The sequence below is a fragment of the Pygocentrus nattereri genome, chromosome 9, assembly GCF_015220715.1.
Source record: "Pygocentrus nattereri isolate fPygNat1 chromosome 9, fPygNat1.pri, whole genome shotgun sequence".
In the NCBI taxonomy this organism is placed as follows: Eukaryota; Metazoa; Chordata; class Actinopteri; order Characiformes; family Serrasalmidae; genus Pygocentrus; species Pygocentrus nattereri.
In genome coordinates, this window is record NC_051219.1 from 29,041,986 (window position 1) to 29,066,552 (window position 24,567).

At 37.6% G+C, this 24,567-nt stretch overlaps 1 protein-coding gene across 3 annotated transcripts in view; it reads left to right on the forward strand.

Moving 5' to 3' along the window:
* LOC108427734 (protein kinase C and casein kinase substrate in neurons protein 1-like) overlaps positions 1–21,736 on the forward strand; it is an 80,016-nt gene extending 58,280 nt beyond the window's left edge. For all 3 annotated transcript variants that reach the window (XM_037541336.1, XM_037541337.1, XM_037541338.1), the window contains 8 exons: positions 1,318–1,474; positions 1,695–1,930; positions 3,639–3,794; positions 8,304–8,479; positions 9,455–9,575; positions 11,369–11,484; positions 15,012–15,202; positions 18,808–21,736. In XM_037541336.1, coding sequence (XP_037397233.1) covers positions 1,318–1,474; positions 1,695–1,930; positions 3,639–3,794; positions 8,304–8,479; positions 9,455–9,575; positions 11,369–11,484; positions 15,012–15,202; positions 18,808–18,917 — 1,263 coding nt within the window. In that variant the 3' untranslated portion in view covers positions 18,918–21,736. The remainder of the gene's footprint in view (positions 1–1,317; positions 1,475–1,694; positions 1,931–3,638; positions 3,795–8,303; positions 8,480–9,454; positions 9,576–11,368; positions 11,485–15,011; positions 15,203–18,807) is intronic.
* The last annotated feature ends 2,831 nt before the right edge of the window (positions 21,737–24,567 follow it).

Genomic DNA, 24,567 nt, shown 5'->3' on the forward strand with positions numbered 1-24,567 from the left:
AGAACATAGGCCTATGTCTAAGTGACTAGAGTTGCCTGAATCCATAAAATTAAAGTAATTGAAGTAATTATTAAATCACAAATAGCTGAGCTGCTTCTTGAAGTCTAAAAGATACTAAAAGACTAAAAAGTCTGAGGTCCAGAAACTCCTGCAATACCTGTAGATCTGCCATGGAGTGTCTTCATACATCTGACATCTGTCAACATAGGAACTGAGGATTTCATTTAATTTTTTGTTTATTTTAAAGTTTTTCTTTTTGGTAAATGCTACACTTCCAAAGTGAGTGGTGTGAAAGTAAAGCAGTCCACGAGCTGAATAAACACAACAGAATAAAATGATGTCCCTAAAAAGGAATTAGAAACTAGATAATAACGGATAAAATGTACTTTAGCAAAATTAGATTCACTTTCACTAAATATGCTTGACTTGAGGTAAAAGTATTATTATTTGAAAGAACAAATCCATCAACATTTTACTGACATGAATATGAATGTAATAAGTCACTAACCACCTCTACTATTTTGTTTTTCAATGAGCCCTTGGCTCTTGGGGACCCTAGGCAGCTGTCTGCTTTAGCTTAGTGAAAAGTCCAACCTTGCTCACTGCAGAGACAGTATAAGGCTGTGTTTTACATATTGACATTGAAACAAAACACTGTTCTGTGTCTTATTGCATATGTTTAAAAAGCTGAGATGCTGCACAGCTGATGGCAGCATGCAGCTGTATTAATGTTGCCATGGTGATGCAAAAATTGAAGTGTAAATGTTGTCATGGTGGCCTGCAAAATTGATGACAGGTGCTACAAACTCAGCATCTTTGGTTTCATCCTGCACTATAAGAGTGCAAGACAAAAAACATGAATAGTTTCTCTACAATGCAGCATTTCAGACCAGATCACTCTAAATGACTGTTTATGTCTTCATTAATCCATTTAATTATGCAGAATTTTTGAAAAATCACTGAAATTCCCCTTTAAGTCAAGTTCTGCCTCTGCTAATCTCATCCTTTTTGATTCCGATTATGCAGATTATGTCTTTTGATTAGGGAAATAGACATGTTTGCATTAAATGTCTGTTTTTCACAAATGTAGGTATATTGGTACTTTTCTTCTGCCGTAGTAAGTCCTTGAAAATTGAGTTTTCTCAGCCATCTCTGACCTCCCTGCAGATCCACATGGCCTAAATTGATCTGACAATGACTTATTATGAAGGATGACCACTAAAAAGACTGATGACTCCAGAATCATGTTGATCAATAAGGCACTTTACTGTGAAGTCAAGCAACCGCTTTGAGCGCGTCTTTTTCCGTTTTGCGCAGGTGGGAAATTACAAGCGTGCTGTCAAGAGAATTGACGACGGCCATCGACTCTGCAATGATCTCATGAACTGCCTTCAGGAACGTGCCAAGATTGAAAAGGCTTATAGTCAGCAGCTAACCGAGTGGTCCAAGAGATGGAGGCAACTTATTGAAAAAGGTCAGCACATCTTTCACATCTAGGACAGCCCAGACACAAATCTACTGAGGTTTCCATATTTACACATGCATTAATTTATGTATTTAAAGTAGATGCAAATGGCATTGTGATATCATTCACCTTCATATTAAATTCATCTCATATTTACTGCTATTTAAATATAAATACATCAAAATAACCTGCATTTTTTTATGTGTATCTGCGTGTCTGTTGGATGCAGGGCCTCAGTACGGCTCTGTGGAGCGGGCCTGGCTGGCTGTGATGACGGAGGCAGATAAAGTGAGCGAGCTTCATCAAGAGGTAAAGAACGGCCTGCTGAATGAAGATGTAGAGAAGGTGAAGAACTGGCAGAAAGACTCCTACCACAAACAGATGATGGGTGGCTTTAAGGAGACCAAAGAGGCAGAAGAGGGCTTCAAGAAGGCGCAGAAACCCTGGGCCAAGAAACTTAAGGAGGTATGCACAGGCTTAGGTACAACTGGGGTAAACCTCCCATTCACTCTTTCTGCCCAGCTGTTGACATCTAGATAATCAACCTAGACTTATGACCTGAGTTGATGGATAAAAATCCATCTGAAGTAGAGCGTAGGACTAAGCCACTGATACTGGCTATGCTATATCAACTTCTGTAGTTATATTATGTTCATTTTCGTGATTATGCTGTGTCCAATGATACATTTAAAACACTACACCCATGACAATAGTTATTCTACAGTCATTCCCATGGTTTTGCTACAACTATTCCCATACCTTCATTTCCATGTTTACAGTACTGCATGCATCCGTTTAGCATTAGGTTCTGGTACATCTAAATCTATGTTTACATTGTACCCATTTTCTTAGTTACACTGCAGTGTTGCCATGTTTATGCTACATTCATCACCATGGTTATGCTACATCCATTTCAATAGTGTGTGATGCCTATGTGCCTGATTAATGTACACTGATTTACATAATTAAACTACCTTAATATCCATGTTTACAGTGCTACATTCATTTCCATGATTATGCTACATCTATTTTCATGGTTATAGTACACCTATTTCAGTCAGTATGCTAAATTCATTTAGTGTTAGCTTTTGCTACCTCCAATTCTATGTTCAGTGGCACCCATTTTCTTGGCTTCTCTATATTAATTTCCATTGCTTTGCTACATCCATTTACATATATTTCTATGCTTACTGATTTCCATTATTATGCTGCATCCTTTTCAATGGCTATGCTACTTTTATCACCATGTTTATGGTACATTCATTACTACATCCTTTTCTTTTCTGGTTGCGTGATGCCTATTTCTATGGTTACTGTGCACACATTTCCATGGTTATACTACCTCCATATTCATAGCTAGTTATAAGGCTCTCTTTGGTAACAGAGTGCTAAGACGTCACAGTGGCTGGAATTTTCACTAATAGTTTTACGCAGATTTACGCAGAGTTCTTTAGTGTTAGGTAATGGGCCATTAGTTCATGTTATGTAATTATGCAAGGGATCTGCTTGCTAATGTTAACTGTACTGCTTACATGAGCCATGTAGAAAGAGTTATTGCTTTTTCCTGAATGTTTTTTTCACCAAATACACCTAAGCCAGACTGGAAAATAGCAGGAGAGTAATCTGTTCTGCGAGTGTCCTCTTGAATTGACCCATGTCAGTAGCAAAGTGACACAGCTTTGAATGTACAACTGTGTCTGTGGAAGGACAGCATACAGGTTAGGTATTAGCTATAGCTCATGAAGGGGAACCCTGAGTGGATAATGCTTAACTGATACACAGCTGACACCAGTCACTGGGTCTGCTTTTCAGTTCTAATAGACTCCGTGTTTAGTAACCGGTACACAGGAGACCAGCAGTATGAGGTTAAGGGCCATATTGGCGGCTTTTTTTGCTCTTAAAGTAGGTTATGTGGTGGATTCAGTCCTATAAAAACAGTTCCGGGTGTTAATACTGTTATTATAGAAAGCAGTACTATTAAACATATCATTACTACCATAGGAAAATGTTGTTAAGAAGGAAAAATGATTCTTAATTTAATGTATGGTGCTATGCAAAAGTCAGAGACCACCCTTTATTTGTGTAATTTCCATTCAGTCAAATGTATTGAGCTTTCATTCATCATGTGAGTGGACAGCTTGAATTTGAATGCTGTGTGTGTGTACGTGTGCAGATGGAGACTGCTAAGAAGACATACCACATGGCCTGCAAGGAGGAGAAGCTGGCGGCCTCTCGAGAGGCTAACAGTAAGGCCGAGGCGTCCGTCACCCCTGACCAGCAGAAAAAGCTTCATGAGAAAACAGAGAAGTGCAAACAGGACGTGCAAAAGGTGAGAGAGAGCTCAAGCAGCAGCAGATCCAGAATCTTTTGACTGGGGTGGTCAAGGTGGGATACAAAATTAGTGTGGGGTGGCCATGGCATTGAGAGATTTGAGAGAGGGCCAGGTGATCAAATATCGTAAATACATTAGTTTTGACACAGTTCACAATAAATAATATTATTAGATTATTGCCAGAATAATTGAGAAATACTTCGACTACATCTAGAGTCATCTTTGTAGTTTGTTAACATTCAAATACCAGGATACAGCACTAAATAAATTAGCTTCTATTTCCACATCACATTGAAAATGAGTTATCTTTAAATGTGTGCTTTCATCTGTAATAGCATTTGGGATTAAGGCCAGTCAAATTTCGAATCCAATTCTTGGATCTGCCCCTGAGCTCAAGTAGGAAAGTGATTGACATGTGGAGTCATGAAATAATCAACAGAGCTCTCTGTTGTTGTTAAAGCTTTGATTGATTAGGATAGTATATATTATTTGATAACCTCTATGAAACTAATGTAAGTTTTGTAATTATGAGAGTGAGGAACAAAATATGTACCTTCATACAGACCCTTAGAGTTTAGGGTTTAAAGAGAGTGTCATACTGGGTTCCAGGTCACATCTCCATAGAAATTAGCACTTCCCCACTTCAAGGCTCATGAAGGCCTTGTTAATTAGCTGATGAGTTTATTTTAATGAGCAATGTGAGAGCTGTGACCTGGATGGAGTTCAGTTTGACACCCCTGGTTAAGAAGCTGATGAAATCTTTTTGGTTTCATTACACGTGGTCTTCAAAGATTCATACACTTGTATGAAAAATGTGTATTATTTCTTCACTATGTAGCTGCTTTAGGACATGTCCCATGATCACACATAGAATAAACAAAATTAACTCAGTACTATTTAAGACCAGTCTAGGTGACAGATTATGAGTTGTGCAGTGGTTAATCTCATTGAGTAGATTAGAAATCTCTATTTGCAGAGAGTTGCCAGGTGAAGAACAGATTACATTGTCAGCAAAGAGACTTAATTGTGAAGGAGAGAGTTCATTATAAATACCTGAAGAGCTCATAGTGACTTTCTTTTGTCAACGAATGTGTTGAGGCCAATGAGTGCAAAATCAATAGAATGATTTTGATCAAACCACTTTTCCTTTTCCTGAGAATTTCAGGTAAGTTTAGCAAAGCTAAAGCTAATGCCAGGGTTCGAATTGAGAGGGGGTAACATCAGAATTTGGCACTAGCAACATGAATCCATGGACCCAACCTGCCTTCTGTCAACAGTCCAGCCATGGATGTGGTATAATGGTGTTGAGAATATTTTCTTGTCACATGTTGGGCCTATTAATACCAATCATTTGCTTGAATGTAGCCTATTTGACCATTTATATCCCTTCATGGCTACAATTTACCATCTAATGGCTACTTCCACCAGGATTATGCACCATGTCACAAAGCAAAACCTGTCTCAAACTGGTTTCATGAGCATCACAATGAGTTCAGTGTTCTTTCCAGTCACCAGATTTGAGTCCAATAAAACACTTTTGGGATGTGGTAGAATGGAAGATTCACAGCATGAAAGTGCACCTGGACAATCTCAAACTAGAATCTCAAATGAATGTTTTTAACATGTGGAATCCATGCCTCAAAGAATTGAGGCTGTTTTGAGAGCGAAAAGACCCAGTATTACTGTTCCTAATAAAGTGCCCTGTGAGTGTACGAATATTTACAACCCCCATTAAGACACATACATGACCAATATCGGTGGCACCTAGGAAAGAAGTAAAGCTCCCCCACATTCCAAATCATCTGACCAAAAGCTACGACTTCAGATTAGCACTTAGATGACGCCTTACTGTATATTCCTCAGCAGATACAACTGCTTTCTTTGTATCTCTGGTGTCCATGAATCATTTTGATGGGGAGGAAATTGTATGATGTAAAGTGTTAATGTGTTTGAACTGAAGATGAAGAGATCAGTCTGGTTCTGCTGAATTATTAAACGCCTATTACATCCTGCACGAGGCTAAGCACACAGATCTTTTGGTCTTTAAATACACATCAGTCATTGCCTGAAAGATCACACAGGCAAAATGGAACAATGTTTGAAAAAGAACATAAGTTTGAAAGTGCCTCTTTCTCTCTTGCTCTCTGTCTCTCTCTTTCATTCTCTCTGCTCTCACTGTCTCTCTCTCTTTGAGACAATGAGACAATGTTTTGAAAAGGAACATAAGTTTGAAAGTGCCCCCCCCCATCTTTCTCTCTCTCTCTCTCTCTCTCTCTCTCTCTCTCTCTCTCTCTCTCTCTCTCTTGCTGCTCTGATTGGCTGCCAAGTGTTAGTTATTTTACTCTGTGGGTCTGTGACATGGAGCGAGGAGGTGGACACATGTGCTTAGTCAAGCAAGATTTATTTCGGGCAAATCCAGGGTGTCAGGGTCGGAACAGTCCAGGGTCATACAACCAACACGGAGATATCGCGGGACAGACATGATGAACAGAAACACAGAACCTCAAACAAGAATGAAACAGCACATCAAACAGTACATCCAACAAACAACAATAAACAACAAAGACCAACACAGACCAAGGCAAACACAGGGCTTATATACACGAGGGCTAACAAGGGATCACAAGACACAGGTGGAAACACAGGTGGGAACAATCAGGGGTGGAGTAACCAAACAAGGGGGCAGGACAGAAAAACCAAAACAAATGCACATGGAAGACCAGGAAGCAAACACAAGCACATGGACAGGACAAAGGTAAACACAAGCACATGAGGAGACTGGAGGGGCCAATCATGACAGGGTTATATAGCCAGATATATGTAAATGGGTTGTTTACCATTACATCACAGAAACAATGAATTCAAAATGGGCTGTTTTCATGTGCGGACTGTATTGACTGGAGAGTGAATCGTACATTTTGAAACTTTAACAGCGTTTAGATTCTACATCAAACTCACTCTCAGTCATCATCTAAGCTGCTTATCCTTCTGGATCGCAGAGGTGTGGGAGCCTATCCCAGTGCTCATTGGGTGGAAGGCAGGAAACCCTGGACAGGTTGCCAGTCCTTCACAGGTCATTCCTTTTATTTCAAAAAAGTTAGGAAATTTAGTTTTTCAAGATATGGATCCTTTAAGACTTATTATTCAGTAACTACTATAAATTATTCAGTACAGTATAAAAAGGGGTTCCTTCAAGGGTTCTTAAGTAAAGGCAAATGTTAAAGGAAAAGGGGGGCAAATTAACCATATGGCTAAACCATATCTGTGCATGAGTTTATCATATACAGGATGGTGGTGCGTAAACTTACACACAAATAGAGAAAATAAACTGAAACAGCAGTCAATTTTTTATAGCACAGAACCCTCTTTGGTGCTATACAGAACCATTTTCAAAAAGGTTCTAAATAGAGCCATCTTCAGCACATTCTTCTTCAATCTGCAGAACACTTTCACGATGCATAGAACCCATTAATCATGTATAGGGTTCTTTGAGTGTTCATGGTTCTACATATAAACATGGTCTTTATTAAAGAACCCCTGAAGAACCATCTAGTTAAAGGTGTATATGTATTGAATCGTGGAATGCTTAAATGGTTCTTTGCATAGAACCTTTTCTATGTTGTTCTTTAAAGAACTTTTTAAAAATAGATCTGTATAGCACCAAAAAGGCTTCCGCTTTTGTTATAACCTTTGCTAAAACCTTGTTGGTTACTATGCAGGACCATTTTGCTAAGAGTAGTGACAGCTATGAAACTAATATGTAAATTCTGTACTTATGAGAATAAGGACCAGAAGTTATACACTGAAAAGATGGTCTGCACTGAATTTGCTAAATTCAAAATGTAATAATACAGTTTTGTCTTCTACTTTACATACTTTTAGCAGTTTTGTGTGTAATGTATCTTATTCATGTGGAAATGATGTACACATTTGAATCAGGCAAAATCAATGCATCACTTTTTTCAGTGAGGCACATACAGACCTTAGCAGTTAAAAGGGGAATTGCAGTGATTTTTCAAAATAATTCACTTGAAGAGATCTATCAAAAAAGTAATTCTCAGTTGTCTGATGTGAAATTTTGCATTGTATAGAAATGTATTAGCTCTGGTTTACAGTGGTGGTGGTAGGAACCAGGGGCCAGTGGCCAAAAACTACATGTGGACACACATTTTCCGAGTTTTTGTATGTAATGCCTTATAACACCCTGCATGTACCTCTCCACTGAGAATAGATTTTGGCCAAAACTTTCTCAACTGTTAAACAATATCTCAGGCATCAGACAGCATATTGATTACAATTTCATGTAGCAACTTTCTGTGAGGGAGCTTTCAGAGCATTAAACTCTTCAGACCTCCAACTGTGAACAGTTCTCTAGAATGGACCATTTCACATCAAACCAATCCCAATTACTTTGTTTACATCTGAATGATTGTTTTCTCTTAAGGGAGGTAGGCAGAATGTATTAATATGACAGGGTATGCAAATATGTGTTTCTGTGTGTTATAGGCCAAGGAGAAGTACGAGAAGTCTCTAGAGGAGTTGGGGAAGTGCCAGCCGCAGTACATGGAGAGCATGGATCAGGTGTTTGACCAGTGCCAGCAGCACGAAGTGAAGAGACTTACCTTCCTTAAAGAGGTGCTGCTGGACATCAAACGCCACCTCAACCTCACCGAGAACCAAAGGTCAGTCTAATCTAACCCTATACTAATCTCAGAGAGGAAGCTATAGACAGACATTTGAAGATATATATACAGTGACTTCATGCAAAGTGTTTGTTTTTGACATGATAAGACATGAAATACATATGATATACATATACCATGCTGTGCAAAAGTCAGAGACCACCACAGATTCATGTAGTTTCCATTCAAACTGGCCTTTAAGTACAAATTATTTCTTTTTTCAGCCTCATATTAAAAAACAGAGAAATATATTTAACAGAAAATTACACAGAAACCTCACCAAATATCAGTATATCAGATATCAAATGTCAAAGTTTTCAGTGTTTATTGTTTTTGTGTTCTTTATTATTGCTTCCAGACTTGTTTTTAGTTTTTCAAAATATCTGTGGGGATGTTTTTTCTAAGTTCAGTCTTTGGTTGCATTTTCTGCTTCTCATGACCCAAGTAAGACTCTGGAGTGGACAGTCCATTGTTTTGTCTATTTTCTTTTCTCAGTGAAGCTTCTTGACAGCTACACATCCTTTCAGACTCATAGTGCTGAGTTGTCTTCTCACAGTGGAAGTATGTTTTCAGATCTGAAGCAGCTTGATTTTCACCTCTCTCTCAAAGATGAAAGCTTTATGTGCTGCTTATCTGATGGGAACACTTTTGGTGTTCACCAGGCCTAGGTGGTTGTTAGGAGTTCAATTTTTTAGCTTTAAATCATTTTTTGAATGATCTCATATCTCACAAATATCTCCTGAAAAATTAACAACTTGTTCTTAATGTTTTGGATGTTTTGACTGCAAATGAAATAAATGAATGGTGGTCTCTGGATTTTGCACAATACTGTACATTTTTTCATTGAAAAACAATCTAATACAATGTCAAATCTAGCGATAAACTATGTCCAGACTATTGGTTGTTATTCCTTTATTGTTGCACCTGTCGTGTATGATTCCTTACCAATGTGTCTGTGTGTGTGGGTTCTTGCAGCTATTCCACAGTGTACCGAGAACTTGAACGCACCATCCTTGCTGTCAACACGCAGGATGATCTGAAGTGGTTCAGTAACAACCATGGCCCCGGCATGCATATGAACTGGCCCCAGTTTGAGGTACACAGCCCTTTACCCTTTACCTGCCCTCAGTGTTATTGTAACATCAGTAATGCACTGTGGGTCATATACGGCTTCTTGTTAAGGTTGAAGTTGAAGTGAGGAAAAGGGCTTGAGCTGGATGAAACTGCTCTATTTTCTACATGCAGTTTCAGGATATATACTTATGACAGCAAAAGAACATGAAAGATAATTCAAATCCAAATGCTTACATATTCCTCTGTGAAACCATTTTATATTGTCATATACAGTATATACTAGTGTTAAAAAATTTGGAGTCACTTACTTGTAGACATTTTATGCAATATTTCAAGAATTCTGTTAATAAGAATTTATTAAATAATCAGTCATATTACAGTCAAATGTAATTTTTTTGGCACCCCTGATCAAATGATTTGTTGTTTTTCTGAAAGAACAGAAAAAATTAAAATGTGAAAATATAATAATGCGTTCTCTACAGAGAACACAGTTCTGCATATTTTAATACACAATTACTGTTTATTTGGCATATAAATTAAAAAAATTGTAGCACACCCAGCTATAGAGAATGCCCTAATTTACTCCCACAGCCAACAATAAGGTTAGGTAATTGACTAACATAAGCAGGAACCCAGAAGAAGATAGGCTAGAAAGAAAGAGAACACAGAGGTGGTAAGTAAAGCAGGGGGAAGATATGCACAATATGCAAGTAGTGGAGGCAGGAGCCAATAAAATCTTGTCTTTGGTGAATCTTTCTAGCTTCTAATGGCTAAACTTTCAAAACATTGATTCAACTCAAAGCTTTCAATACATGAAACTGTAAAAAAGAAATTGTAATGTGGGATAATACTTATTTTAAGCACAACATTTTTAATTAAATTTATTTGGATATAAAATATTTAAATAATATGTCTCGTTCCAGGTGGAAATACCCTGAGACCTTTAAAAACAAAAACCATTCTCCTTGTTTGGCTTGATTTGCTTTAGCTGATTTAACATGATAATTATTGTATTTCAGTGCTCTAATAATGCTGTAGGTACATTTTTAAAATACTTTTTGAGTACAGCAACACCAGCTTTCAGCTTTTTTTCAGTATTAAAATTGTAATCGCTTTTGAATTTTTTTTTTGTAACGTGTAATGTAACGTGATTCTCAACATTTTACAGCTTTCTCATTTTACAGCCTTTTAAACCTCTGTTCACCTTTCTGGACACCAGCATTTCTTCATTTTTATTTAAAGAGATTGACTGTGTATTGTATATCCATTTGTAAAAGAATTGTAAGCAATTTGCTATAAAAAAAGGGGGATTTTGAAAAGAATAACAACTGATTTTGTGCAAAACACATTTCTATTTCTCTGATAAAGATGGTGACGTAAATCACAACATAGTGTTAATATTTCTTGTATGTGTAAAGCCCATGTCCTTCAGCAAATATCAGAAAAAAACTCTTGAAGATGGTCAATAATTTGTTTTGCAACCCTTCATTTACAGCTTAGTAAAATCCTACTAATTATATGAAACCTGTGATGTTAAGCAGGACTAACATGCAAGAATAATCGTATACATTTGTCTCATCTTAATTAGTTTTATATTACTGAAAATATTCATTTGAAACTTTTGAACAGTGGTCAGTGGAAACTCACTTGTCTGAAATAGTCTTGCATAGTGCTGAAGTGTCCTGATGCAATGTTTTGCAAAACTGCTCAGAGAGGAAGACTGGGCCTTGTTTAATTTCCCCAGGCTAAATAATATATTCAGTGACACTGCATGATGTCAGAGTTTGTGACTTTTTCATACTGTGCTCCTCTAAGGAGTATAACCCTGACGCCACTAACGCAGTGGCCAAGAGGGAGAAGAAGAAGCCTGATGGAGTGGCTCCTGCTACGCCCAGTACAGAACATGGTGGACAGCCAGGTGACCGTGGCAGGTAAGACAACCTAAGGACTCAGTTTTTCACTCTCAGTTCAGCACTATTTACGCATGCTGGAACTGAATTCAAGCACTGCCAACATTAAACCTTAGGAGTCACAAGTATCACAAGCAGTGACTAAAGTATTAATTCACTTGAACATGCACAGTTTTAATGGAGTGGCCAGTGTCCTCCCTGAAATCTGGCTGAAATTTAGTTACCAGATACAGTTGTTTCACTATTGGCAGTAATTTTCTGGATCCACCACTGTACAAGTATTTTTATGTGTAATATATCTGAAATGTTTATGCTGCCTGTTTTCCTTGTACTGTAAAAGTTCATGTTTTTTGTATTCTGACCACCAAATTCTCTTTTATGTATTTCATCACTACACAACATTTAAATTAGTATAGCAAAATGCTAGTAGTGACCAACATACATGTATTGTGAAGTCATCTTCATAAATGAATGCCCTTTTTATTTAAAGTCTGATTTGCAGTCAATCAATCTCTTACAAAGAAAGATACTGTCTGAGAGCATATCTGGGTATGAGAATGTCAGTCATATCCAGGAACATTTGTAATATAATGTCACTCATATCCAGCACATCTGTAATATAATTCTGAAATACATTTACATATGTTGCTGACATGTAAGTGCATATTAAAATGGACACATTACATATATTAATATATTTAATCTACATATAATATCTTCACATCTACATAAATGTCACATTGGTTTATGTTTAAATGCTGCAAAATGACAAAATGTCCCTCATGACCATTACTATTTATTTGTCACTTAAATATACTTAAGACACGTGGCACACATATTTTGTATATGACAAATATTTTTCTATGACATGCAGTATTTTTCTAAATTAGGAATTTTGGTGCTTAGCAGTTATATTGAAATATATTGGCATATATTTTGGATGTGAAGAATGACATGTTTTTCTGCATTTGGCATTCTGGTTCATAAGATATAAGGTACATAAGACGCACCTTAAATGTAAATGTTGGCTTATATTGCATATAATATATTTTGGATGTGAAGACATGTACAGTATCTCACAAAAGTGAGTACAACCCTCACATTTCTGGAAATATTAAATCTTTTCATGGGACAACACTGTAAAAATTAAAGTTGGATATGACTTAAAGTAGTCAGTGTACAGCTTGTATTGCAGTATAGATTTACTGTCCTCTGAAAATAACTCAACACACAGCCATTAATGTCTAAATACCTGGCAACACAAGTGAGTACTCCTCCAAATTGTGCTCAGAGTGTCAATATTTTGTGTGACCACCATTATTATCTAGCACTGCCTTAACCCTCTAGGGCATGGAATTCACCAGAGCTGCACAGGTTGCTACTGGAATCCTCTTCCACTGGTCCATGATGACATCACAGAGCTGGTGGATGTTAGACACCTTGCGCTTCTCCTCTTTCCACTTGAGGATGCCCAACTGGGTTTAAGTCTGGAGATGTACTTGGCCAGTCCATCACCTTTACCTTCAGCAAGGCAGTTGTCATCTTGGAGGTGTGTTTAGGGTCGTTATTGTGTTGTAAAACTGCCATGCTGCGCAGTTTGCGAGGGGAGGGGATCATGCTCTGCTTCAGAATGTCACAGTGTTGGAGTTCATGTTTCCCTCAACCACAGCTTCTAGTGCCAGCAGCACTCATGCAGCTCCAGACCATGATGCTACCACCACCATGCTTGACCGTAGGCAAGAGACAGTTGTCTTGGTACTTCTCACCAGGGCACCACCACACATGCTGGACACCATCTGAGCCAAACAAGTTTATCTTGGTCTCGTCAGACCACAGGACATGGTTCCAGTAATCCATGTTCTTGGACTGTTTGTCTTCAGCAAACTGTTTGTGGGCTTTCTTGTGCGTCAGCTTCAGAAGAGGCTTCCTTCTGGGACGACGGCCATGCAGACAGTTGATATATTGTATGGCATATGGTCTGAGCACTGACAGGCTGACCTCCCACTTCTTCAACCTCTGCAGCAATGCTGGCAGCACTCATGCGTCTATTTTTGAAGCCAACCTCTGGATATGATGCTGAATATGTGTACTCGACTTCTTTGGTCGACCCTCACGAGACCTTTTCCGAGTGGAACCTGTCCTGGTACAATTCTATTTTTCACATCCTCAGAGTTCTTTGCTATGAGGTGCCATGTTGAATATCCAATGACCAGTATGAGCGAATTGTACCCGAAACACCAAATTTAATAGCCCTGCTCCCCATTCACACCTGGAGCCTTGTATATCTAACAAGTCACATGACACCAGGGAGGGACAGTGAGACAATTGGGCACAATTTGTACATGTTCACTGGGAGGTGTACTCACTTGTGTTGCCAGGTATTTAGACATTTAGACTATTTAGACTGTGTGTTGAGTTATCAGAGCACAGTAAATCTATACCGCTATACAAGCTGTACACTGACTACTTTGTTATATCCAAGTTTCATTTCTATAGTGTTGTCCCATGAAAAAAATATAATAAAATATTTGCAGAAGTGTGAGGGGTGTGCTCACTTTTTGTGAGATACTGTACATATACAGGGTGATTCAAAAAGATTAATCCGATATCAAAATGATTTATTTCACTTATAAATCATTACAGAACAATGCAGTAAACTGTAAATGGTTTAATTGAGCATAAAGTTTATTATGAAATTTTACAAGCACTCCATATGACCTCCTCCAGCTGTACGGCCAACATCAACGCCATAGTCAAATTTATCCCATACTCGATTGAGCATTTCAGTGCGATTTCGGAGATCATCCAGTGTTGTGGAACCAACGACGAGCTGTTGGAGGTTCACTGCTGATAAAATCACGCAACATAGTTACGACGGATTCACTCTTATTGAAGCGGAGAAAGCAAAACGCTTTCTGCTCAGGGGTCAAATCTCCTCACAGACTGAAGAGAGCCATCTTATGGTGACAGTCAGAAACTCTGTGACCCCCTCTTTCAATTGGTATGTGATTGGTTCCTAGGTGCCTCACGGTTGTAAAAATTTGTTGCTTTGAATTCAAATGAATGTTTTTGAATCACTGTATTTTTCTAATGCTTAGCTTTCTGATGCTAAGACATCACATATATTGGAATATTTTGCACATATATTTTGGATGTGGACAAATATATGTACATATATTTTTCCACTGTGACATTTTAATGCTAAGGTATCAAAATGTCAGTTGATATTCAACTTACATGTGCAATATATGTCAATATAATATATTGCACATGTATTTTGAAAGTTAACAAATATATGTCCATATATTCTTATGCTGTATGGGTTGTCTTATTCTGTCATTGTGTTTATTTGTTTTTTGTAATATAATATGCTAGTTTTGCACAACATTCTGAGAGATTGCTGCCTTATCAAATAATTGGTTTTGAGTCCAAGCTCTAGACATTGTAACTCTCTGTGGATTCTGTAGAGTGTGATGACATAAATGTAGCTTTACTTTGTATTACCATTAATTACCATGTTTAGCATGTCCCCTTGTTTTTCCCTGCAGTGTGAGCAGCTATGATAAGAACCAGGCTTACTCTGCAGAATGGTCAGATGATGAACAACCCACTGGATACTCAGGCAACGAAACCAACGGTGGCGCCAACTCATTCGAGGATGACAACAAGGGAGGGGTGAGAGTGCGGGCGCTGTATGACTACGAAGGACAGGAACAAGACGAGCTGAGCTTCAAAGCAGGTAAAGTATACAGCTAATGTAAAGTGTACATTAATATACAATACTAACATATCATATCATCATCTTCAATCATAACAATAAATCAATGATGTTACTGATGTTAATGCATCTTTAGTAGAGCCTGCTCAAAGAACAAGTCCTTTCATGATTAACATTAGCAAGAGTATTGACTCTATTAGCAAAACAAGCAAACATTAGCTTTCCATGATTTGTATTGCACAGTTAGTTAACACCTTAAAAACTTAGACTTATTACATATTAAGGCTTATTGTTCAGTAACTACAAATGCAACAGTGCAAACTGGTTGAGTTCATCTTAGGATATAGAAGTATGTCCATTTTGTCCATATATGGGGTTAAATCTTAAAGAAATATTGAACAGCTGCTATGAAGTGACCCAGTCCAGTGGAAAGTGGAACAGCTATACTGCGCTACTGACTCAAGATCCTGGCCAGAGTGCAGTTTAATGAGCAGTTTCTACAGAAGCACTGAGTCACAGTGATAACAGGGTCAGCTACAAAACAAAGAGCTGCTAGTCCACAGGAAGCGGAGATTGTTGTGGTTAGATGGTGTAATTGGTCCTTGGACAGCTGCTGCCCAAAGGGGTATTTCATCCAGAAATTCTAATGTGGCCAGCAATGAATGGAAGCTAGTGAGTACCAATTTGCTTTTAACCATTGGCCCTCATTCACCAACTGTTTTTAAGAAGAAATTTCTTCTTAAAACCTACTTACACAGTTCTCTCGAAAATTCTGACAATCACCAATGTTCTCTTGTTTGAGATTTGTTCTATGTTAAGAACAGAATCTACACACATTCAACAACACAAAGGTGTGGACAGTTCTGTGGTTTAAGAACCCATCAAGAATCTGATGTAGACTTTTTCTTAGGACCTTTTCTAAAAATAAATTTAAGAAGAAACTTTAGAAGATATTAGTGAACAAGTCCCATTATTTGCTGCATTCCTGCAGATTTTACTGGAGACAAAAAACATGTTCTAATTGTTACTATTAGTTTATTTGTTGATTTGAATGAACTTTGTACGATGTTTTCCATCAAAACCAAAGGAAAATAGTCAGAGGTGCAAATGTGTCAATACAGAATTCACTTGATTGTAAGTGTAACTACCTTTGAAATGAATCATGTAATTGTGCACATTCATTAAATACAACCCCAATTCCAATGAAGTTGGGACGTTGTGTAAAACATAAATGAAAACCAAATACAATGATTTGCAAATCCTTTTCAATGTATATTCAGTTGAATACAGTACAAAGACAAGATATATAATGTTCGAACAGATAAACTTTATTGATTTTTGCAAATATTCACTCATTTTGAATTTGATGCCTGCAACGCGTTCCAAAGAAGTTGGGACAGGGGCATGTTTACCACTGTGTTACATCACCTTTCCTTTTAACAACACTCAATAAGCGTTTGGGAACTGAGGACACTAATTGTTGAAGCTTTGTAGGTGTAATTCTTTCCCATTCTTGCTTGATGTACAACTTCAGTTGCTCAACAGTCCGGGGTCTCCATTGTCATATTTTGTGCTTCATAATGCGCCACACATTTTCAATGGGAGACAGGTCTGGACTGCAGGCAGGTCAGTCTAGCACCCACACTCTTTTACTACGAAGCCACGCTGAGCTCAGGCCCAGAGAAGCCGGCAGAGTTTCTGGGTGTTGTTGATATATGGCTTTCGCTTTGCATGGCAGAGTTTTAACTTGCACTTGTAGATGGAGCGACGAACTGTGTTCACTGACAGTGGTTTTCTGAAGTGTTCCTGAGCCCATGTGGTAATATCCATTACAGAATGATGTCGGTTTTTAATGCAGTGCCGCCTGAGGGATCGAAGGTCACGGCCATTCAGTGTTGGTTTTCTGTCTTTCCGTTTACTTGCAGAGATTTCTCCAGATTCTCTGAATCTTTTGATGATATTATGGACTGTAGATGATGAAATCCCTAAATTCCTTGCAATTGCACGTTGAGAAACATTGTTCTTAAACTGTTGGACTATTTGCTCATGCAGTTGTTCACAAAGTGATGAACCTCACCCCATCCTTGCTTGTGAACGACTGAGCCTTTCAGGGATGCTCCCTTTATACCCAATCATGACACTCACCTGTTTCCAATTAACCTGTTCACCTGTGGAATGTTCCAAACAGGTGTTTTTTGAGCATTCCTCAACTTTCCCAGTCTTTTGTTGCCCCTGTCCCAACTTATTTGAACCATGCTGCAGGCATCAAATTCAAAATGAGTGAATATTTGCAAAAAATAACAAAGTTTATCCGTATGAACATTAAATATCTTGTCTTTGTAGTGTATTCAATTGAATATAGGTTGAAAAGGATTTGCAGGTCATCATATTCTGTTTTTATTTATGTTTTACACAACGTCCCAACTTCATTGGAATTGGGGTTGTAGTATTACAGAAATGGCAGCTTTAGACGTCTAGGGGTTAATGTGCAGCTGCCAGAATAAAGCCAAACCCCCATTTAGTCAGGCAGCACTGTTTCTTCATCTGTGAAAATAATGTGATTGATTTGACCCTCTTGAGGAAATATCTAATCAAATTTGCTCTTCAGATTTCATGGTTTGATTCCTTACACAGCCTTAAAAATAAAGGTGCCAAAAAGATTCTTTGGAGTGACATCTGGAGCAACTTTAGGTTCCCTACAGAAATCTTTAGTCAATCTTCAAAGAAGCATGTTTGTAAAAGAGATGCACACGAGTGAAGAACGTTTAAAATAATTAATCACGATTGATGACATTATTTTGTATAGTTAATGCTGCACTATGTAAAATGGTTTTTAATTGAAAGACATAGCATTACTCAGCTAGTAACAGTCAAATATGGTGTGGGTGTGTCACCCTGTAAAACCTGAACTAATATTGTAAAAGTCAGAGGTGTTGGGACTAATTTTGCAGGAGTTTTTTGGACTGCGCCATATTCAGATTCAGATTCCTTTATTGATCCCAGGGGGAAATTGCAGATGCAGATATATGCATATGATATATTTTACATATTAACGTCACACGCACTGGCTTACAAAGAAGGCTTGATGTTTAGTTCTGATATATAAAATCAACATATACTGAAAATATAACAACAGTAGATAATTCACTCACATCCTCAGAAGTCAAATCCGTCACCAGGTTTTGACCGGGTTCTCTCTTTGACTGGGCTGCTTGAGCTTTTCACTGTGGTGCTGCTTTTGTCGCTTTGCTGCTCATTGATTTATCCATAGTTCTCACATTAGCATTGCTCAAGTCCTTTGTTGCTCATATTACTCACATTATTGTATTGCCATTATCAGTGGAGAGTTTTGCTTGTAAATGCCTCTTTTGGCTTATATTTCACTGAGGAAATTAATAGCATTGCAGTAGCTGCAAAAGACTGGGTTTATCAAGACAGACAGGACATCTAAAGAACTGACCATTTAATAGCTATATTTGAAAGAAAGAACTAAAGCTGCAAAGTCAAAAATACATTAAGAAAAATTAAGTTAGTGCTATTAGCAATTTATCATGTTTGCACATTATTAACACATAACTAATTCTGATATTCAGTAAAACAAGTTTCGCTTTCTCTGTTCTTCACAGGAGACGAGCTGATGAAGATCGAGGAGGAGGACGACCAGGGCTGGTGCAGGGGCCGCCTGGACAACGGCCGGACGGGCTTATACCCAGCCAATTATGTTGAGGAAATCTAATCACATGAGGAGGACACACCATTGGAGGCAGCTCCGATTGTCTGATCTAATAGCCCGGCGCAAAGCCAGAGACTTTTAAGAGCAACACATACTTTGCCCAACAAAATGCGCTAAGCAGTCTTTGTCTAAAAACAAAAAAGAGTCTTAGTAATGTTAAAAAATATATATTCACGCAGTATATAGGCCTCCGGTCTGTGAGGGTGGGAAGATCATACACGATATATTGACAAACATTATCGTAGTATATTTACAATACACATATACTCATCTATAAATGACCCAACCATATGCAAGTGCAGGGATACATTTTGACATGTTCTTTTTTTGTGGATATGAATTATGTGCAGCTTTCATGAAATGTGCGTATAAGTCACTCATATCAATACATCGTCCAAATGAACACGCATGTGGCCCGGACCGATGCATTGTGTTTATTTGAGGTGAAAATCTTTATGTAGCAGAATCAGTGTGCATTGCAGCGTTCGGTCTTATGAAAACAGGAAAAAAACACACCCCATCATTCTTCTTTTCCACTATCCCTGTTCACCCAGTCAGTGTAAACTGTTCTAGTATTGTTCTCTTGATGTGTGTGTCCTTTGCGCATAGCAGCATGTGCTATGCAACATGCAAAGCCCCTGGATTTCCTCAGGCCATTTTTAACTGGATGCAATGCTCACAGTGGCCGCCGCCTCAGAGGGGGCAATGTGGGACAGCTGGATCTCAACCTCAAACCAGGAAGCGGAGAAACCTGAAACTATCTCTCCATCTTTATCTCCTCATTGCATCATCACCAACACCACCACCATCCCCATCCCGTTTGTTCTGACATGAGCAAACAGTTTGTCCAGATCTGTTTACTTTTCTGTGTATGTGCCGAGAGGACTGCTCAGAGACTGTTTACTCAGAACCTCAGAGAAAGGTTCTGTAACCACATCTCATTTGCATCTGGAGGCTTAGAGCGATGAAAGGGCCCTGGGCCTGTTTGTTCCTTCCTTCATTCATGCTCTCTTTTCCACATCTTATTGACATGAATGTAGTTTTTGGGTTGTTCACGGCCTCCTGTGCGCAAAAGAGCTACTCACCTGGCAATATCTGTTCATGCATCGCGCGTCATGCATTTAACATAAAATGTACTGGCTTCGTCCCATATATGGACAGATTGCCCTGCTGCTTAGCTCTGACTCACTATACGCATTAATAATGCTGAATATCCTGGTCAGTGGTGTCTACACAGTGAACATGTGTTACCTTGTGTGGTGAAACTGCACCATGTGGAGTATGAAGTTCAAAATGAACCAGTGTTCATCTGATATCTTAGACACTAACACATCATTAAACCCACTCTTGAAGCCGGTCTTGTCGCATATCAGCATGTACGCTGGAGGTCAGAGCTGGGATAATACCTATGGAGCATTAAATGGCCAGTTTGTTCCCAATCCAGAGTTGTGAATCCAAATTATAGTGGCCAGTGATCAGAGGACACTACCACGTTTAGGAATACCTGAAGATTTGTAGATGTTTGGAAGTAATGTGAATAGCCAAGTTTCTGTAATAACAGGAGAAATCCCACCACCAGCTTTTACATGATTTTTATCGATATAAGCTGTCCAGCCTAGCAAAAATGAAAATCCAGTAATATACACCTAAACAGACACCACGTAATACAGGGGACTGATGTGTTGAGAAATAATATAAAACATCTTTATTATATCCAGTGTGTATGAGTTGTGTTGATGTATAGAAACAAAAAAGTTTAAAAAAAAGTGACAAAAAATGCAACACCAAAACAATACATAGTGTCATACTTGTACATGTTAAATGACAAAAGTAACGAAGATGAAGAAAATCCTAAATAATGTTACGCTCTATAGGAACCATATTGTGTTACTTTTATTTTGATTGCAATGAAACTGTCTATGTACCATACCTGTATAAATGCGTGTGGTCCACGCCGTCCTATTTGTATATGATGATGTAATTTAAAGATTATATTCTATTGTAACTGTACAACTGTGTTGAGTAGAGATAAAAACCTAACTAAGTTGAGACAGTAACGAAACGTGTACATGTAAATGCTTTTTTTAAATGTCGATCTGCTCTTTATGCATACGAAGGGGACGATGGCTTCTGTCGTGAAAAAAAAAATACTACTTTAGCAGTCTAGAGGATGTATGTATGTTAATAGTTAGTGATGTAATTTGATCTCCTTACTGGTGTAGTGCCTGTTCATCTTAATATGACATAACGTTCATTTAAATATGCATAAAGACGAAGCTGAAAAAACTAAACTTGAGGATGGTTGTGACGATGACGATGGTCAGTTAGCGGTGAAAACCTGAATTTACGTTGTTGTGCTGATGTCACTATTGCAATATATTAGTTTGGGAGAACAAAACAAGTTTGTTGAGAAAAGAAAAGTGTGTGTGCTCTGGTTTTTTCAAAGGATAATTTCTAATCCCTTAAAATCCTAGGCTTTTTGCGCAGTAAGGCTTATTCAGTAATTACAGCGATTTCAATGCAAACTGAGCTGATAGGATATATAACTGTGTAATAAATCTTTGTACCTGCCAGTGGACCCTGGCCATTTAAGGCGTTAAGACCTGCTGGAGCTGGAATCGTTTTACCACAGGTCTAGTAATGTAACCTGTCAGGGATTTGAATGGCAGTTAATAACTCCAGATACCCTGGTTGAAATGCTGTAGCCAGGAAATTCACATTAGCATTAAAATTAAAATGGAATGAGACCAAACAACAGAAACTTTCACTTAATGCCACATAGAACAGCTTTAAGATAATAAAGTTGGTTTATTCAACTTAAATACTGCACATTTCATTGTCCTTCTTCTAATTAGGTCAACATCAAAAATGATTAAGAGACCCCTGTTAGTCCCACAACGAGGAAATTTCACCTCCACATTTAACCCATCCATGAAGTGAAACACCACATACACACTAGTGAGCACACACACACTAGGGGGCAGTGAGCACACTTGCCCGGAGCGGTGGGCAGCCCAAACCGCAGCACCCGGGGAGCAGTTGGGGGTTAGGTGTCTTGCTCAAGGACACCTCAGCCATGTGCTGTCGGCTCTGGGGATCAAATCGGCGACCTTCCGGTCGCAAGGCTGGTTCCCTAACCTCCAGCCCACAACTGCCCTCAAAATGTTTTAAATTACTGTAATTTGTGCCAAGTCAAACTCCATTAGAAAAGTTATCCTCATTTTTTAGTCATCAAAAATAAGATGTCATTATCCATTAGCAGGTTTTGTTATTAAATTACTGTGAGATCAGTTCAAACAGGTCTAGTATTACTGAAGGACCCCCATGTTTTTTGAAATATAACTTATTGGACTTGTTAAATCTAAGAACATTACAGATTCATAGTGGATCAAAACCAGTTCTCATCACTTATCACTCACATCGCAGCACCTCCCCAAGTAAAACTAACCCAGCTTGAAAATGGCTTAGTTTTTCGTAATCTGTTAATGAACTGATGCATTATTTCTGAAGAAATAGTGCAAAGATACATATATGCTGTCATTGTGGGGGTTAAATGGCAATTGCACCACCAATCACTAAGATGCAGTCATTCAGAGTGGGTTCATGGTCTGGTTTAGGAACCAGATGTCTGAAATGTAATGCTTCTAAAAGCAACATTAGAGAGTTACTTTAAAGTGAAGGTTTTGGCCGAATACATTTTTATTCATCCATTGCTGGAGAAGTACCTGCAAAAATAGTATCCTAATTAAACTTAATTTCTTCTTATTATTTTTCTTCTTATTTTTATTATCACTATTATCAACATTATATGTAAAAACTCAGTAGGTTTACTGATGGTTCTGTATAGTAAATAAAATGGTTATATTTATGTGGTCAACATCACAACCTCCACTGGAAACTAATTTGAGTTTCTGTACAGTAATCTTTACATCTTTGTTTACATCTTAACAAATGCACTGAGAACTTTTCCTGAGAGCTTTGCTAGTTAGTGATGCTTTCTCTCTGCAGCTTGTAAGTGTAGGATAATTGGTTTTCAGGATTGGTTTTGCAAATTTACTAATTCAAAAATGAATGTGTTCACCGTTAAACACACCATGAAATCTTGGGATAGCACTGATTCAATAACAGGCATTAGTATCACACTAATATCAGCAAAATAAACATAATAAAATATAAGAATGAATGTAATCCAATACTGTAACAAATCTGTTCTGAAACAGCACTCACTGACACAGTGACAGCTTACTTTTAGATATTCATCTTACAGTATCTCACAAAAGTGAGTGCACCCCTCACATTTCTGCACATATTTTATTCTATCTTTTCATGGGACAACACTACAGAAATGAAACTTGGATATAATAAAGTATTCGGTGTACAACTTCAATAGTGTAATTTTAACTAAAATGAATCATGTTCCTTCTACTTAAGCAAATTATGTAGATTCTTATAAATACAACTTTTTTTTGTTAAAACAACTCAATTTGATGCCTTTCTGATGACATTAACTTATTGCTTATACGTTTTGTCAGCTTAATTATATTTTGTAAAATCTCCTTGAAGTGTAATTTTAACTAAATTAAATCATGTTTATGCTATTTCATTAATTTATGTAGACTGTTAAATAACTTTTTAGTAAAACAACTCAATTCTGGTGTATTTCCAAATAGTTACTCATTGTTTATTAGATACAACAACTTAATTACATCACAGAGCATTTATTAATGCACCATTTTAAACGTTAATTTTCACAAATTAAACTTCAACTACACTTATTAATGTTCCATCTATTTAAAAACATAAACATGGTCAAGACAATGACTATCATGACAAAAAAAATCAGTGACTTTATTAAGGTGCATCAAATGCAGATGCGTATTAGGATCAACTAAAACACACATTTGCTTTACCACTATAGAAAAACACTGAATATTAAGTAATAAAACAAGACTGTAGACAAAATAAAGTAGAGTAGTAAAAAATAGACTAAATACGTCTCTAAAAGTGTACATGTATCAATAAATTATTGCTTGTCTTACAGGCAACACAAGCTAAAATGCAGCTTAAGTGCCTTTAGTCACTTATGTCTTAAGTAATGGCCCAGAATTTGTGCAAGAATGAAGTAACATTCAGTAATTATGTAATGATAAAACCAACCTTAAGTGCAACTTTACCACAGCAGATATGTAAAATAGAACAGCACAATAACACAGTATTAACATTATATGACTTCATACAATATCCAATTGTCATCAATGATCAAAATAATGCCCCAGAAATAGTTCCTACAGATTACAACCTTCTTGTCAAAGCACTGCCTCTAGCTAGCACAACCTTATTTTGCTTGTTAAGACTATGAAATGTATAGAGCTCAAATTGTTCAAAAGGCTACTTTGTACAGCTTTAGGAAAAAAGATTCTAAAATTGAACTGCATGCTGTTTTAAGACAAATTGTCCTTAAACATGACCAGGATCTTGACATGCATAGAAAATCATTGAAATGTCACTGAATTTTAAAAGAGATGTTGACAAATACAGCTATTCCTGTTTCATGTGACTTAAGTGTTGTTCAGAAGTCCATTGCTTTTTAATCAAGCTAGTGTGAAAAGTTCCATATATTTCCAGAATGGACAGCCTACTTTGACTATCCCAG